We start from the raw sequence: 16,238 nt of genomic DNA on the forward strand, positions 1-16,238 counted from the left end.
ACAGCAAGGAACTTTTCACCATCATCAAAGAACTCACTAAACCCAAATTCTGCGCCATCGACCCCCGCACTCGCAAGACCTCTGCAACTCCCTCTCCAGCTACTTCCACCGCAAGATCGCAGACATACACGAAAGCTTCATAACATCGCCACCCACCATCACCACCACCGATGCAACCAACCCCACAGCACCCTGCTGCACCAACGTACTGAGCACCTTGACCCCCGCCAACGATGAAGAAACCAGCAAAACCATGAGCTCCATCCACTCAGGCTCCCCAACAGACCCCTGCCCCTACTACGTCTTCAACAAGGCCAGCCAAGTCATCGCTCCCCAGCTCCGGTCCGTCATCAACAGCTCCTTTGAGACCGCAACCTTCCCAGATATTTGGAAACACGCCGAAGTCAACGCCCTGCTGAAAAAAACGAAAGCAGACCCCGAAGACCTCACAAACTACCGACCTATCTCTCTACTCCCCTTACCCGTGAAGGTTATAGAGAAGATAGTCAACAAACAACTGTCCCGCTTCCTGGAGAACAACACCATACTCAACGGCTCCCAGTCTGGATTCCGCACATACCACAGCACTGAGACCGCCCTCATCACCTGCACTGACGACATCAGGATCAGACTTGACAAGGGTTAAACCGTTGCCGTCATCCTTCTCGACCTCTCCGCACCCTTCGACACCGTATGCTACCAAACCCTCCGCACACCCCTCTTCAATGCCGGAATCGCCACAAAGCCCTGGACTGGCTCACCTCCTTCCTCTCCAAAAGAACCCAAAGAGTTTCCCTCCCGCCATTCCAGTCTAAAGCCCCCAAGACCATATGTGGAGTCCCCCAAGGATCCTCACTCAGCCCCACCCTCTTCAATATCTACATGGCTCCGCTCACCAGCATCGTCCGCCCCCACGGCCTCAACATCATTTCCTATGCCGACACCCAGCTCATCCTCTCCCTCATGAGGACTCCCTCTACCGCCAAGAACAACCTCCACGCTGGACTCTTCGCCATCGCTAATTGGATGACAACAAGCCACCTCAAACTGAACTCAGGAAAACCGAGATCATCATCTTCGGACCCAACAAGACAGCATGGAACGACTCATGGCCACCCTAGGACCACCCCTGCCATCCACCACCCATGCATGCAATTTCTGCTTCATACTAGACTTGTCTCTTTCCATGACTCAGCAAGTCAATGCCATATCATCCTCTTGCTTTAACATCCTCTGCATGCTATGCAAGACCTTCAAGTGGATTCCAATAGAAACCAGAAGAACGGTCACCCACGCCCTCGTCAGCAGCAGACTGGACTACGGTAACGTCCTCTATGCAGGGACCACAGCCAAGCTCCAGAGAAAACTCCAGCGTATCCAGAACACCACACCACAGCACGTCTCATCCTCAACCTCCCTCACCACGAGCACATCTCTACCCGCCTCAAATCCCTACACTGGCTGCCCATCAACAAAAGGATCGTCTTCAAAATCCTAATCCACGTTTTCAAGGCCCTCCACAACACCGGACTGGCCTACCTCAACGAATGTCTTAACTTCCACATCCCGACCCGCCAGCTCTGCTGACCTCGCCCTCGCAACAGTCTCCTGCATCCAACGCACCACCTCAGGAAACAGATCCTTCTCCCACCTTGCCGCTAAAACCTGGAACTCCCTCCCCACCAACCTATGCAAGACCCAGGACTTCCTAGCCTTCAGAAAGTGCCTCAAAACATGGCTCTTCAGCAGTAACTCCCCCACCCCTGCCCCAGCGCCTTGAGACCCTACCGGGTGAGTAGCGCACTTAACAAATTATTGATTGATTGATAGCCAGAATCACCAATCCATAGTTGACAATGAAAGTAACATCTCCCTAGTTCAATGGTGTGTTTTTATTTTTTGTTTTTGGATTTGCAAATTGTCTATAGATTCTTGAATCTGCCAAGGCACCTCAAATTGTGCAGAACAATGTGGATGGGTGAACTTTCATAGATCATTTTCAATTCAATCATTGCAATTCACAAATGTTATATAATTGTAATATATTTTTCAATCACTCATAAGTACACATACGTATATTGTTGTGATTTCCTGTTGGAATTTACTGTGTTTTCTTGACAAAACCAGAGAAATGGAGGAAAGACTCATTATGCTTAGTTCCTTCAAATATTGAAATAATTTATATTATTTCATGTATTCAAGTTAACGCCTTCTGCTTTGTAAATGGGATATTGACATGAGCTAAAATGCAAACAATGTTGACATAATCATGTATATATGAACACTTGTCCATCATGTCTTTGTTTATCTCATTTAATCAATGATATCTCTGCTATAGTAGTCATGAAAAATCATTATCAATAACTGTAAATGATTGGAAAGTCCAAATATCATTATCTTGTACTATCCAACACTCATTCCTTAATTGTAATTAACGCAAAAGAGTACTCAGATTACATCGGGACGCCAATTTTCACTGTTGATGTAATCAACTATTTCTCAGATAACAGTTCAACCACAATATAAGGTTCCCCATAAATATCTCTGACCAATTATTCCTGTAGAATCAAACTATTCTTACTTTCAAAATATGGTTAAAATTGTGTATTACCCCAACATCTAAAAACATATATATTACACTAATCCTACTGTCCACTTGTTGTCCACAGAGTTAATTCTATTTCTATAGTACATTATAAAAGCGTGTTTGTGATACTTAATCCACTTCCACATTTATCCTCCTTGGTACCAGGCACATTAATGCAATAACATGTCTGGATTCCACCCTGTGTAGAGCCAATGTTTTCTTACCCCTTTTATGATTTTTGAAAATGCAGTCTATTTCAAGATATATCAGTGTTTCCAATTTCCAATGTGGATTTCATGAAAGTGTAGTGCTGTAATATAACGTGTCATGATTTACTTTTGCCTTCACTTACACCACATAATCAGTTTTACATTTCATATATTTGGTTTTTGTGTAGTAAAATGTTGTCATACTTCTTCACATTGGCAGTAAATTTACATGATTAACAGTGGCCACAAGCGTAGAAACCTTGTGAGGAATTAAGCCAAGGTGGCTACAGTTTTCTGATCAATAATTGTATTGCAAATGTATTGATAATCTCAATGATGCCTTAGAAGGTGTCATCCGTGATGTGATATGTGGAGTAAATAGCTATGCATAGCCAAGGCACAAGTTATAGTTACCTTAGTACGCGAGTTATAGTTACTTGAGCTATCCATAATTATAACTGCTGAATTACTCTGGTTTTGTGCTAGATAATTCAGAACCTAACTATACATCCCCGTAACCTTTTTTTTTCCAGTGAATTTCTCTCTCTCTCTATATATATATATATATATATATATATATATTTTTTAGCATACACAGATGTAAATATAACTAGCACCATGCACGGCCGAAGGTCAGACCTGGCCACCAACCCTCCTGCCTGTACCAAAACCCAAGCTGCACACGGCCTTCTGCGTAGGATGCACATCCCTGTATATACATATATTTGAAAAACTTTAATATCTTACGAACTATTGAATGGATTTACACCAAATTTTTAAAAAGCACGCTTTCTGGACCAAGAGCTAACTTTCTGGCAGATTTGGTGTAATTCTGTTCAGTGGTTCGTGTTGTAGTTGGGTTCAAAAATTTGAAAAATCCCATTGATGTAGAATGGGGAAAAAGTGTTTTGGGCCCCCCCTTTTTTCTTGGCCTCCACTTGACAAATCACGGCAAAACTTTCAGAAGAGCAGCTGAACTGTCCAAAGTATACCTTTTGAAAACTTCGGGAAGATTCATCAAACGGCGCCAAAGTTATTGGCAAAACAAAAAGCACTTTGTCTATGGAAAAAAGTCCTAACTATACCTACCTAGTGGTGACCGCCACTAAGTAATATATATATACACACACACAAATACATAAAGGTGAAAGATCAGCACACCCTTACACCCACGCTCATGTTGACTGCACCCACAGTATATTTTGTCACAGGATATCTGTATCCATTTGCTAGATTCAAAGATCCTAGGAATGCCCCTACTGTGGATTAGAGGATCGATTTGTAAATTTTATGACCTCAAAAAAATGTTTATGAAAAAAGATAAAAGGATCTGGTCAGAGCCAGACCTTGTGGCCAATTGTCACTGTGTGGGCCATATGCAGTGGGGTTAGATATGGAGGGGCTAGTACCGATTCCCGATATACCACCACCAGGTGCAAGCTTCACAGACTGAAAGGGGCCCAGCTCTGGAGGGGGCTAGTACTTCACACTCATTGCACCACAACTGGGAGCAAGTGTTATTGCTGTACATGGCCCAGAGACATAGTATAAGGCAGTACCCCCAAACTTCCACCCAGTATATCAACATTGGGCCAAACCTCACAGTGTGAAGAGGACTGGTTGTGCATAGCTCTGCAGCTGACCTGCACTGTGTATGAGCTTACTACAACGGTTCATGGCTGAAGGCTGTTGGCGATGGGGGTCATATGCCCATGGAGGACGGGGTGCAGGGCCTTGACAAATTCCAGGCCCTGCACACCACCCATTCAGTGTACAACGTTAGGGCTATTGGTCTCATCCCAACTGCAGACAATCAAAGGCCATTCCTAGTGGGCATTAGATGTCAGACACACATGAAGGATAAGTTGTACAAACTGCCCAGCGTGCACAGCCTTCACCTCACCCTCTGCTGCACACAGCCTAAAGTGGCCTGTTCTCATTGGAACACAGGGCTTGCCCTGCAAATCCTGACAGACTTCCCATGCAGTTGAGGGAAGCACGCAGTGCAGATTAGGTTTGAGAACAACATCAGCATACTCAATCTCTATTATAGGTAGGATAAAGTGGTTTATTATAAAAACATAACATGCAGTCATTATGATTCATATTATTGCCCTGTAATGGATAAGTTGTGTACACACATTTTCTACACAGACCACAAGTATTCCATTTTAGTCATAGCCAGAATGTGTTGACAGCAATGGTTGGAATTTCACTTAGGTTGCGGTGCTTGCGTATTGAATATGATTTTTAAAAATCACGCAAATTCATATAAAATACAAAGGGTAAAGTGAACTCATGAATAGGTATGCTCATAACACCATAATTAATGCTTAAAAAGCCTCTGAAATTCGCTTAAACTGTTAAATTGAAGGTATTGTTACAAAACTAAATCTAACCATAACTTGCACGCCAGTCATGCAATACTTATGATTTTACATATCACATCACTCATGACATTCCAAATGCCATCACTGAAGATGTATCTGATGACTTCTTAGATAACATCACTAATGACACCATACAATCATCTGATGACTTCTTAGATCACATCACTGATGACACCATACAATCATGGCAATACTCTGCCATTGGCATGTGCAATGGGAGTTAGACACTGATAGACCTGTGTCCATTGTTCTGTGAACAGCCAACCTAAAATGCACATAATCATTGGCAACATGCAGCAAATTGTGAACTCTGAGTCTCAGCTCACACTGAGGACCTTCAGCTAAATCCTGCACCCAACCGCCCATAACTGATACACCCCAGTGTTACACAGTCTTTGTCCATATCACTGGGTATTGACTATATAATATATCAATGCAACTAACGCTTCACTGGCAAGTAATCTCCAGTTCACAAAACCTCTGCCTTTATTTGGAGGTGTTGGCAATAGATTTGGTCTTAAGATAGAACTTAATTCATTCAGCTGGTCCGTTATTAATGCACTTCACCCATTATATGTATAGAGCCCACTGTACCTGTTCGCTCTTGGTGCACCATGGCTCACACCAGAACCAGTATGTCCTTTACATAATGTGGCCCTGGTGGTCACCTTTCAATGTATGTTTAAATTAATGACAACAAAAAGAGTCGGATGCCGATGAAACACTGAATTGATGCAAATTATGGATGCGTTAAAAGATTTGGAAAGTTCACCCTTTGGATCTCCAGTATCCGCTAAGTGTACTATAGAAAATGCTGCTAATACCTGAGATGATAACATGTTCACCCTGATACCATTCTCTATTACGATTGTTTCTGTCTTTGCCTTTGGAAGTATGTTTTATCCCACTTTCCTAGTCCCATTTATTCTTTTTGCGTTGGCCCCAGTCTCCCAATGCAACCTTAGTATTGACCTTCAGGTCAGATATCTTGCCCAAAGTGCCAGAGATGTACTACAAGGGTTTGGTTAAGAACTCCTGGAAATGTGAAAACGTTTTGGAATGGCCATCCTTACCAACCTGAACAGTTTCAGAAAGTAACTTCAGAACTCGGAGGGTCATTTTAAAAGCACTTAATTATTGAAAAGGCATCAGTTAAAGTGTAATTGCACAAGCTCTGTAATAAAAACACATTGGCAGAATAATAAACATTTTTCTCTAATGGCATTTTGTTTTGTTTATAGGTGAAATCATGAAAAACGTGTTAAAGCAAGCTTCCAATAAAAAGACTTCTCCAGAGAAGCACAAGTGAGTTGGCTTTTTACTGTGAAGTGTGTTGTACTTTTTGTCCTCAAATACTGTTCTCTCAGTTACAGATGGATTGCTCCTAGAAATGTAATCAATTCGTTCAAAACCTAGTAGTTTAGACACATTCCTAAAAGCTATCCCTTTTTGACATTTTCTTTTAATATATTTCTTAATTGGATTTCACGATTACAAAAAATAAAAGAAGCATCATATATCATTAAATAATGCAAATGTCATGAAAGAGTTTAGCAACATTAGGAAGGCAGGTAAATAGGAGAATGAATGCGGAATTTAAAATGCAGTTCTTTAAACATAGCAATATACTGCACAATTTCTGGATGCAGTTCTTGCACGAAAAACCGATGTAGGATAGTGCAGAATGTGGAGTGTCCATGGTAATGTTAACTGAAGCCCTCTGGATCAAAAGGCTTTAAATAAACCCAGTTATGTCTGAAACAACTCAGTCTGAAAATTCTTAATGGTCGCCTTCTTAATCAGCGATACCTATAATTATGATTGAGTTGTTACTATATACTCAACATAAATAGATAGGCTATTTAAAAAAGAAAGTGTGAATTCCTGTTAGATAGTTTTGACAGCTTTTGTGCCGATTGGTCACAAAGGACAAAAAAAAACTTATGAGGGCAGCATCAAAGTTTGAACTTCCCATTTAAAATGGCAAAGGAATGTTAAAGGTTGTGGGAAAAACATATAGACCAAAGTTTCACAGATTGTGGGTCGCAACCTGATTTTTGGTGGGTCGCGAAAGCAAGCAATAGATAAAGATACCTTTAAATTCCGTACTTATCTTGTCATACTTGCTGCATTTCACAGACAGAGGCTATGCCTTCTGTCAAAAGGCTGCTTATGAGTTTTTTAACATGGCTATTGGTGTTTATAAACTCCTCTCACTTTGCAACCAGAGAACGAAAAGTCAAGTCTATTATGTGAAAATCTTTCTGGAGTACAGGGAACATGAAAGGAAAGGCTACATAATGTCATTTTTTGTAACTTAATGACCTGTAAATACCTGTAAATGAACTGTACGAATTCAATAGTTAGGAAAGCAAAAATGAAGCACATTTCTGAAGTGTGATGTAAACAAAGATTTTAATAGGCTCAAAATCAATCAAGACACTTTACTGGGTGATACACAAATGATAAATATTCACTGAAACCCGGTTTTCACACATCATTTGTGTTCAATATGGTTTAATCACTAAATCTGTATGTCTGTGCAAATGTAGCGCCATGGGAATGGAAAATGTGCTGCCTGTAAATGACAGTGCTCTACCACACAATGGTTTAGTTACATTAAAAATTGCACACCTCTTGTCCATGAAATCTAGGTGGGTGTCAAAAACTTGTCCTTCTAAAAATTGGGCTCTGGTTCTAAAAAGCTGGGGAAGCACTATTCTAGCCGGAATTAATTTTCCTTGGAAAAGAATGGTTCTTCCGCCTTTGGTTTCCTTTGAAAATTAATGTAAACTATTCTTTTTTTTAATTTTAACAGAAAAATAAAGAGCTCTTTGCTGGCAGTTTGGTTCTTGAAGCAATCTGAACACTACAGTTTAAAGAAATAATCAGTACTGTGTATAATTACTTTAGCTGTGAAACATGTCATCCTCACTTAATATGTCTAACCATGTTACCTTTGGACCTTTCATTAGTCCTGATACACATAGTCAATTTGCTTGTGTGTGTTCCGATACTTTTTTTTTTATTTTTTTATTTTTTTAAGAGTCTTTTGATATACAGTGCCTTGCCTAAATATTTACTTTATTAGGGCTAGATGTTGAGGCAGTACTTCATAACTGTATTCTTTATTTTTTTCACTAAATTTTTATTGGCAAGTTTATCATCTGTGAGTACAACAGTAAGCAAGACTTTTTAATTGGGTGCCAATATCAACATTTAAAAATAGAGTTTATCTTTGCATCATTATACAGTTTGGATTTGGTGGAACTTCCAGCTATGATAATCCTGCTGCCACAAATCAGTATGGGTACCCTTCCAGTCCTCTTTAAGCCACCGTTATAATGCCAACATGTAACAATTTCAACTGAGGAACCTCGGATGTGTAGGTACCCTCCCTAGTTGTTAGAGAGGATGGGTCAAGGTGGTGGGGAAGGGGGCATGTGTAGTGCGTGGCCCCATTCAGGTCAATGCTCTCCTAGTGTCATCTTCAATCGTGATGAGGAGGAGCAGGTGGTGGCAGAACAGGAGTGCTGATGCCCTCAATTATGGTCCATCCAATGTTGTGTGATTAAAGTGGAATAGTGACAGTTTTTGCAAATTTGGAGGGTTAATTGCGGCCTGTCGGCCCAAACTGCCATTTCCCATTGCTGCCTGTTTGGCTGTTATGCTAGCACGAAGGTCCAGTAACTACTGTCATAGTTTGGGGGGGGGGGGAGGGGCAGCAGTCAACTTCAGGTTCATGGCTATTCTGTGTTTCGCCAAGTGTAATTCTAATTCAATACATTTGTTAATAGAATTGCATGTTATTGAGCGAGAAGTGATTCCCGGTAAAACGTGTGTGGCGTATTGTTGAGTGTATAGCCTAAGGCAGTGGGGAGGAAGATAATACCCCTTCCCAATGGGGGTAAGCTAGGGGCACAACCAAACCATCTGTGTAAAGTTAGCATCAGTATTGTGGCATCGAGGGTAGGAACCTGAAGACCCCAGGTACATGCGGGCAGAGTCTCTCAGGTGTAAGGTATGTGTGATGTAAGTAATTAAATTGTGTATATTTAAGACAGGCATTTATTGTTACTGTTTTCAGGATCACCCGGCAGTGTCCATTGCTTATCTGTAAGGGTAGGGTCAAGTGCTTCGCCCCAGTATGTACGAAGTGACAGGAGTGACATATTTCTGTCAGCGTGTAATGAGTTGTACAAACACCTGACAGCATGGTGACTAGGCTCATGAGTCAATATGAACTTTAGGGTTTTCGAGGTGTCTGAATCATCATGTGATCTGTGCCAGACCTTGTGGAGATGCGGCATAAGTGAGGCATAAGTTTGAAAGGAGCCCGGTGGTATACCATAGTCACCCTCTAGACTGTATTTTGTCATTAAAGAGGTCACTCTATGTGGTAAGACCATATTCCGTCCATCTGAGCGCATCCGGTCAGGAGTCCAGCTCTACACAGCCTGGCATCACCCAGAGAGGCAGCTCGGGAGCATAACATTAGAGTATTCTCTGTGGCCCTAGTGATTACCGTGTCAGTCCCCAGAAGCCTTTCTAATACCCGAGTTGTGCACGGCTCCCCAGCACATAGTTTCGGTTGGGTTACATTATGGTTCGTTAGCCAGCAGGTAGGTCACTGGCGTTGGCAGCTGCATAGTAATTCTCATAGTTAAGCACCCCCACACCTTCTTCCCTTGTTCCATATCAAAGCAATCAGAGGTGTACGTAATTCTTACTAGGATAGGGAGGGCAGGGAAATAGTACAGCAGTCTATGGAGAAGCAGCATTTAGAAATAGCTAATTGTCCCATAGTGGAAAGCATCAAGGTTGTTTAGAATGGCAAAGAGGATCTGGTGATTGCCAGTACCCTTCCCAAGTTGCCTACCACCAGGTCTTTTTATGTGTGTGATATACACAGACCCCCAGGCACTTGATCGAATCACAGGACCAGGGCAGCATGGTATGTGGTAGCATTTGGCATTGTTCCACCGGTAGCGCTGTCAGTGGGAATGGCTAGGATTTGCCCCAATTTACACGTAAGCTGGAGGCATCACCAAATCGTTGCTACAATGTCATGAGGTTTGGGATTACTGCACTATCAATCCGAAGGTACGCCAATGAATCACATCATCCACATACATTGAGATTACATGCCAACGGTTACCAGCATATAATCCCCATTTAGAAGCCTGGTTCCAGAGTGCACATGCCAAGGATTCCAGGGCAAGTGTGAATAAAATCGGTGATATTGGGCATCCCTGATGAGTGCCACGTTCAATTGTGAAGGGGTCTGATATAGTTGTATCAGTTTTCACTCGGGCAAGAGGCAAGTTGTATAACAATGATATCCATTTCAGGAATCTGGGACCGATCCTGAACCTACAGAGAACTTCCATAAGGTATTCCCACCCCAGGGTGTCGAACACTTTTTCGATGTCTAAGGATGCTACCTAGGGACCAACACCCGCCACTTGCGCCCATTCCATTAATGCGATCAGGCGATGCAGGTTCAGTAATGTGTCTCTGCCAAGTGTAAACTTATTTTGATCTGGGTGTATCACGTGCTGTACTACAGGAATCAGGCGGTTAGCTAACACCTTACCAAGGATTTTGTAGTTTATATTTAACAGTGAAAGCAGGCAGTGCACCCCCAAGAGCAGCAGACCCTGTCAGGTTTAGAGAGCACCACCAGCACCGCCTGACGTAACGCTGGGGGAAGCACGCTCTCTGTGTATGCCTCGTTATAGAGCTTAAAGAGTCACATGGCTAGCTGAGACTGATAGGTGGAGTAAAACTCCACCAGCCAGCCATCAGCCCCAGCTGTCTTACCACTTGCCATCTGTGTAATCACTTCCGTGATTTCAGTTTCTGTAAGGGGTGCTTCCAAGTCTGATCTCATGACGCCTGTATTTGCGGGAGGGTAAACCCTTCCAGAAATTAAGTTATCGCCATTGGACCTGCTAGTGGTGGGGCTGCATAAAGATTGGCATAATATGACCTGAAAGTGGTATTGATGTCTGCCTGGGAATTACGCAGAAGACCTGTAGTGTCTCAAATTTCAGTGATTGGAGATCTGGGTGAATCGGAAGGGAGGAACCTCGCCAAGAGTCTGCTTGCCGTGACCCCTTCCTTGTGCTTTTTGGCTAGATATTCCTAGTAGTCCAAGGAGCTCAGTTTTTCCAGTGTTCTCCTGTATGTGAGCTTGGACTGTGCCAGTGGATCAGCGGGCGTCTGGTCTTCGGGCAGTAATTGTTCATATTTACGAATGTCGGTCTCAAGTGTGTTAAGTTCTTTACGGAGAGTTAGTTTGGCCCTCCATACTGCTTTGATTGTGTGTCTGCAAAGCACTGCTTTGAATGCGTCCTATTCAGTACTGGTGCTTGATGCCGTGTTAGTGTTAACTTGAAAATACTTTGTGATAAGGTGGTCTGTAAGGTCGGTGCGAAACGCTGCATCCGGTAAGCAGCTGTGGGTCTGGATATGGGAGCGAGAACTCACCCAACACAACTGCATTTGTAAAGGACAGTGATCAGCCATTGTACATCCTAGTTCTTACACCTGTGTGACTCTCATGAATGCAGTGGGGGAATAAAAGAAAAGATCTATTCATGTGTGTAGGTCATGAAGGCCCGAATAGTATGAGTACTCTTTAGTATTAGGATGTAGTTTGCACCAAGCATCCTTGACTTGGTTATTGACAGCCCATTTCTGAAAGCGTTGTGTAGATAGAGCTCCTGGGATCGGTGGTCTAGATATGTTGAGGTCTGTTTCGCCCCAAAACAGCCACAGTAGCAAGAGACCAGGGTGTCTTGTAACAGCGCTGGGGACAGGGAGTGTAGGAAAATTGTTTGATAGCTGTTGAGGGCATGTAAGAAGATTAGTGATAAAGAGTGTCCATCTAAAAGCCCTTCTAGTATGGTAAATCTTCCTTTTGAGTCTACTTCAATATGCAGTACTGCTAGTGATACCCCTTGGGCAACCCATATAAGGACTCTTCTTGCATAGCAAGAGTAGGTATTCCCTACTAATGTGCCTCTCCAGCATTTGCACGGTGCCTTTAGCGCGGGGTGGTAAGGTCGGTTTCCTGGAACAACACTGTCTTAATCCTATGTCTGCGTAAGTATTGATAGACTTGGTATCTTTTCTTATAACTAGTCAAACCATGTACATTCCATGACATTATTAAGGTTGAGGCCCAGGTGAGTTGTTATTGGTGCCCAACGGTACTGTAATGTGTTGACGCTTCTCGGCTCATCAACCCACATGTTCCCCCTCCCACGTCCTGCCCCCATCCGTCCCTCCCCCATCACATTCAATACAATAACCTAACGATAAACAGAATAATGAACCATGAAAATATATACCCACTCCAAGGCTGGTCTGCTAACCGGGCCCCGGCCATATGCACTGTGATAAAACAGATTCTCTATTGGAGTCACTAGTCTGCATTAGTGTCAGTGTTCAATCTTAGGAGGGGTGGTGTAGAAGTGCTGAGAGCTTTCACATGTCACAGATGAGGCTACAAACCCCCTGTGATGTCCTCCCCCAGTTTACATACTCACAAATAATGCTGCAATGTCCGACATTAAACTGCCTCCAATAGCCTATAATCAAGTCCTTGGCTGCTTGAGGAGTAACTGCTCCACCTCCCCCCAGTGTAGTGTCTATCAAGGAGTCAGGTGTCTTTGAGGGCCCATTAGTATTATTTCCTGACTCGGACCCTTTGGAAGGAGAAGCCATCTCTCACTGTTCCACCTCAGTAATCACTTGCACTTTGTCTTTGGCAGTTTGTCTTTGCTCCTTCGATGGGCTGATTGCACAGTGGTTGGGTCAGGGCCTACATCAACGCTACACAGTCCATTCTGTGTGGGTTTCCTTGCCACCATTGGGTGGGCTTGAGATACCTTTGCGCTCCAGCCAGGTCCAAGCATAATCAGATGTGGCACAGAAGGTGGTGGTGTCATTGTATATAATTCGGGGCATGGCGGGAAACTGCAGTGCATATTTGATGCTGTTATCCCATCGGCATTTCTTAATATCCAGGAAGGAGGATCTTCACCATTGTGCTTCCATAGTGAAGTCAGGAAAGATGTTTACTTGGGAATTATTAATCGTCCATGGGCCTCTGGCTCGTATCACCAGCAGAATGTTATCTCTGTCTCTGTAATTGAGGAGGCGAGTGCCCAAGGTGAGAGGAGGGGGAGCACGGGTGGGGGGAAGGGAGGTCTGCCTTGAAACATTTGGGCATGTTTGACTGAGAAGAAGGTTGACTGTTTGACTAGCAGTATCGTATTGGTGAATCAGTCCTTGAGATACAGTTCCATTATTTTTCTGGAAGGCCCACAACTAGTACATTATTTCAACTTGATCTCCCCTCCTGGTCGTTTATCCATCTCCGGAGGAAGTTGACTTTGTGTTGCAGCACCAGCAGATGCTTTCCATTTTTGTGACAACAGGGCAGAGGTTGGCCGAAGTCGATTCCGTGTTATTGACTCGTCCCCTTAATTTCTTTTGGTCTTTGCACATGTGTTCTAAATCAGTCCGCAGTGCATTGATCTTTGGGCCCAATGTAGATTTAGTATTTAAGACTGCAGTTAGCAAATCTTCAAATTACAGGAGTGTTCTGTTAGCATGGTTGCGAGGGAGCTGTTTGAGGCACTCGCCTCCCATTCCTTTTCTGGGTTTCCCCCATTCCAGCCGGCGCTGCTGAGGTCTTATAATTTTTTGTGCTCACCAAGTTGAGGATAATGTCTGGTGTCACAGTTGAAATGCTAGGAGCGCATTGCGGTGGGTCTAAGTTTGTTTGCATTGCAGGTACCCTGGTGCCGTGGCCAGCTGTGTGTGGCATATAGTTTGCTTACAGATGACGGCCCCTCTGTGATCTACTGACTCTGGGTACTGTTGTCATGTGATAAGGTCAGGTCTGTCAGTGCTGAACACTGCCACCCCAACTCCATATGTAGGCAAAAAAGTCTCAGAGGGGAGCAAAGATGAGGGAGGGCCCCCCAACCTTTGGGTGCAGTCTTCTCTGTCTTTATGTGGGAAGACTCTTTAATTCATGAGGCTGTGGAGAGGGGGCCAAATCCCCATCAGGCTGTGTCTATATACGGCCAGGCCCTTTTAATCTAGTGCCACTGGATAGTGTTTGCAGTTCTAGGTCTCAGTGACACTTAAGTCAAGAGACTTCATCTACAGGCTCAGGGATGCGTGCCTTTTGTTTTTTAACTGAATGTCTGGGGCTGCAGCACTCCCTGTTGGTGTCTTAAGACTCTTACCGTTGCTTCCAGTCACTGCTTAGAGAGCAATCTTGAACATTTGCCCCCTCCGGTCTCCTTAGCACCTGTCTATCCCATGAATGTTCATATTGTGGGGATAGGAATACCCAGTTTTCTAATCTCCATGTGCAGATATCAAGGGCTTTCCACAGGTAGTCACCAGGCATGTTGGGGCAATTTCACGCTTCTGGGTGTGCGAGGCAGTGTGAGGCAGTCGGGCCGCTGGCGTGTTGTCGCCAGTTCTTGCCGGGTGCCCAGGGACAGGCCTCAAGTCGTGTTTGGTGCTGCATGCAGCCCACGCATTTGGTCACGCTCACCGCTCAGATTTGCAGCCTGTCCGGGGACAGTCAATCCTCTTCAACTGTGGAATGGAGCCAGATCAGGACTCTACTGCCATTCCTGTTGATCTTTCAGCAGCCTGACTAGAAGGCCGCATTTTCCACTTGGGTGTGGTACGTCGTTGCCAGGGATGAGCGCTCTTCCGGATGTTGTCAGAGCAAGTGAGCACCAGAATCTACAACTCGCAGGTGGTGTCACTGCAGGACCTCGTCATGCTGCTGCTTGGTCCTTGCGTGGCCTTGAGAGAGGCTGAGCTAGCCTCCCATGTACAACAGCTGTTAAGGGATGGTAGGTTATCCTGTGCACAAGCCCGCTTGGGAACTGCAGCGGCTGCTAGGTGATAAGACGGGGCCTCGCTGCAATGCCTACTGGTCCAGTTGTTCTTTGATGACAGTCTTCATGGTGAGGGCTCACATGAAGGCACAGAATTGTTTAGATTGGGGTTGAGGACCAAGAAACTCTGAGTTCCATGTCCTACTTGGCTGTGTTCTTGGCCACGCCCCATTATAGTTGCATTCATAACACAGGGAGTAGCATGCTTTTGTAGGACACAAGGGGGTTCATTAGAGGGGTCTATGTGAGTTCATTCAAATGATTGGTGGTATGAAGATAGTGTAGAGGAGATTAGTTACTGTTAGATTGCAGGCAAAAGAAGGCGAGGTTGTGGTTTATACAAGGAAGTGTAGGCAATATGCAGCAATTCAAATAAGTTGATTAAGGTAGGCAGGCATGCAACTTTTAGTAGGCTGTACCGATTATAGGAGGCACGTGTTATGAGGGGGTCATTTAAAAGAAAGAAAGAAGAGGAAAACATTGAAAGTTTTAATTGAAGACCGGAGATTTAGAAGGTGCTGAGAGGAGGTTTTATTGGGATTGTATGTGATCTAAGGATGTTAAATAGTAGAAAAACTGTAGAAGGAAAAGTATGTCGTCTCTGGTTCTAACGGTTTATAGGAGTGCACATAGTTAATGAATGGCCATTTATATATTTCTACATTTGCTCTGATCGATTCTTAATGCTGTCTCATGAAGTGGCTCTTTGTCTAGCACTATTTTGAGGTGTGCTTATTTCTTGTGATATATTTCTCATGATCAGTCTACTGTATAGTGTGTTGTTTTGACCAACACACAAGCATACATTCAAAATAGAATGAAGGGTATTGCCAACTGGAAGAGGGACAGCTGCCTCAAGCTCAACTCTGACAAGACAGATCCTCATCTTGGGGCCCGCCACTTCCGCCTGGAACAGCCCCAACTCCGACTGACCACTCCCTCAACCTCAGCATCATCCTTGACACATCACTGTCCGTGGCCCAACAAGTCGATGATGTCTGCTCTTTATGCTTCCACACCCTTCAGCTGCTCTGGATCCCCTTTGAGACAAGTAGAACAGTCACCCAGGCACTCGTCAGCAGCAAGCTCTACTACGGCAACGCACTCTATG

At 43.9% G+C, this 16,238-nt stretch overlaps 1 protein-coding gene across 3 annotated transcripts in view; it reads left to right on the plus strand.

Annotated features, from left to right (window-relative positions):
* Positions 1-16,238, plus strand: part of CTTNBP2 (cortactin binding protein 2) — a 670,870-nt gene that overhangs the window by 532,029 nt on the left and 122,603 nt on the right. For 2 of the 3 annotated variants that reach the window (XM_069228905.1, XM_069228907.1), the window contains one exon: positions 6,428-6,491. The exons of the other annotated variant lie outside the window; for it this stretch is intronic. In XM_069228905.1, coding sequence (XP_069085006.1) covers positions 6,428-6,491 — 64 coding nt within the window. The remainder of the gene's footprint in view (positions 1-6,427; positions 6,492-16,238) is intronic. 3 annotated transcript variants of the gene reach the window in all.

This window comes from Pleurodeles waltl, chromosome 4_1, assembly GCF_031143425.1.
Source record: "Pleurodeles waltl isolate 20211129_DDA chromosome 4_1, aPleWal1.hap1.20221129, whole genome shotgun sequence".
NCBI lineage: Eukaryota > Metazoa > Chordata > Amphibia > Caudata > Salamandridae > Pleurodeles > Pleurodeles waltl.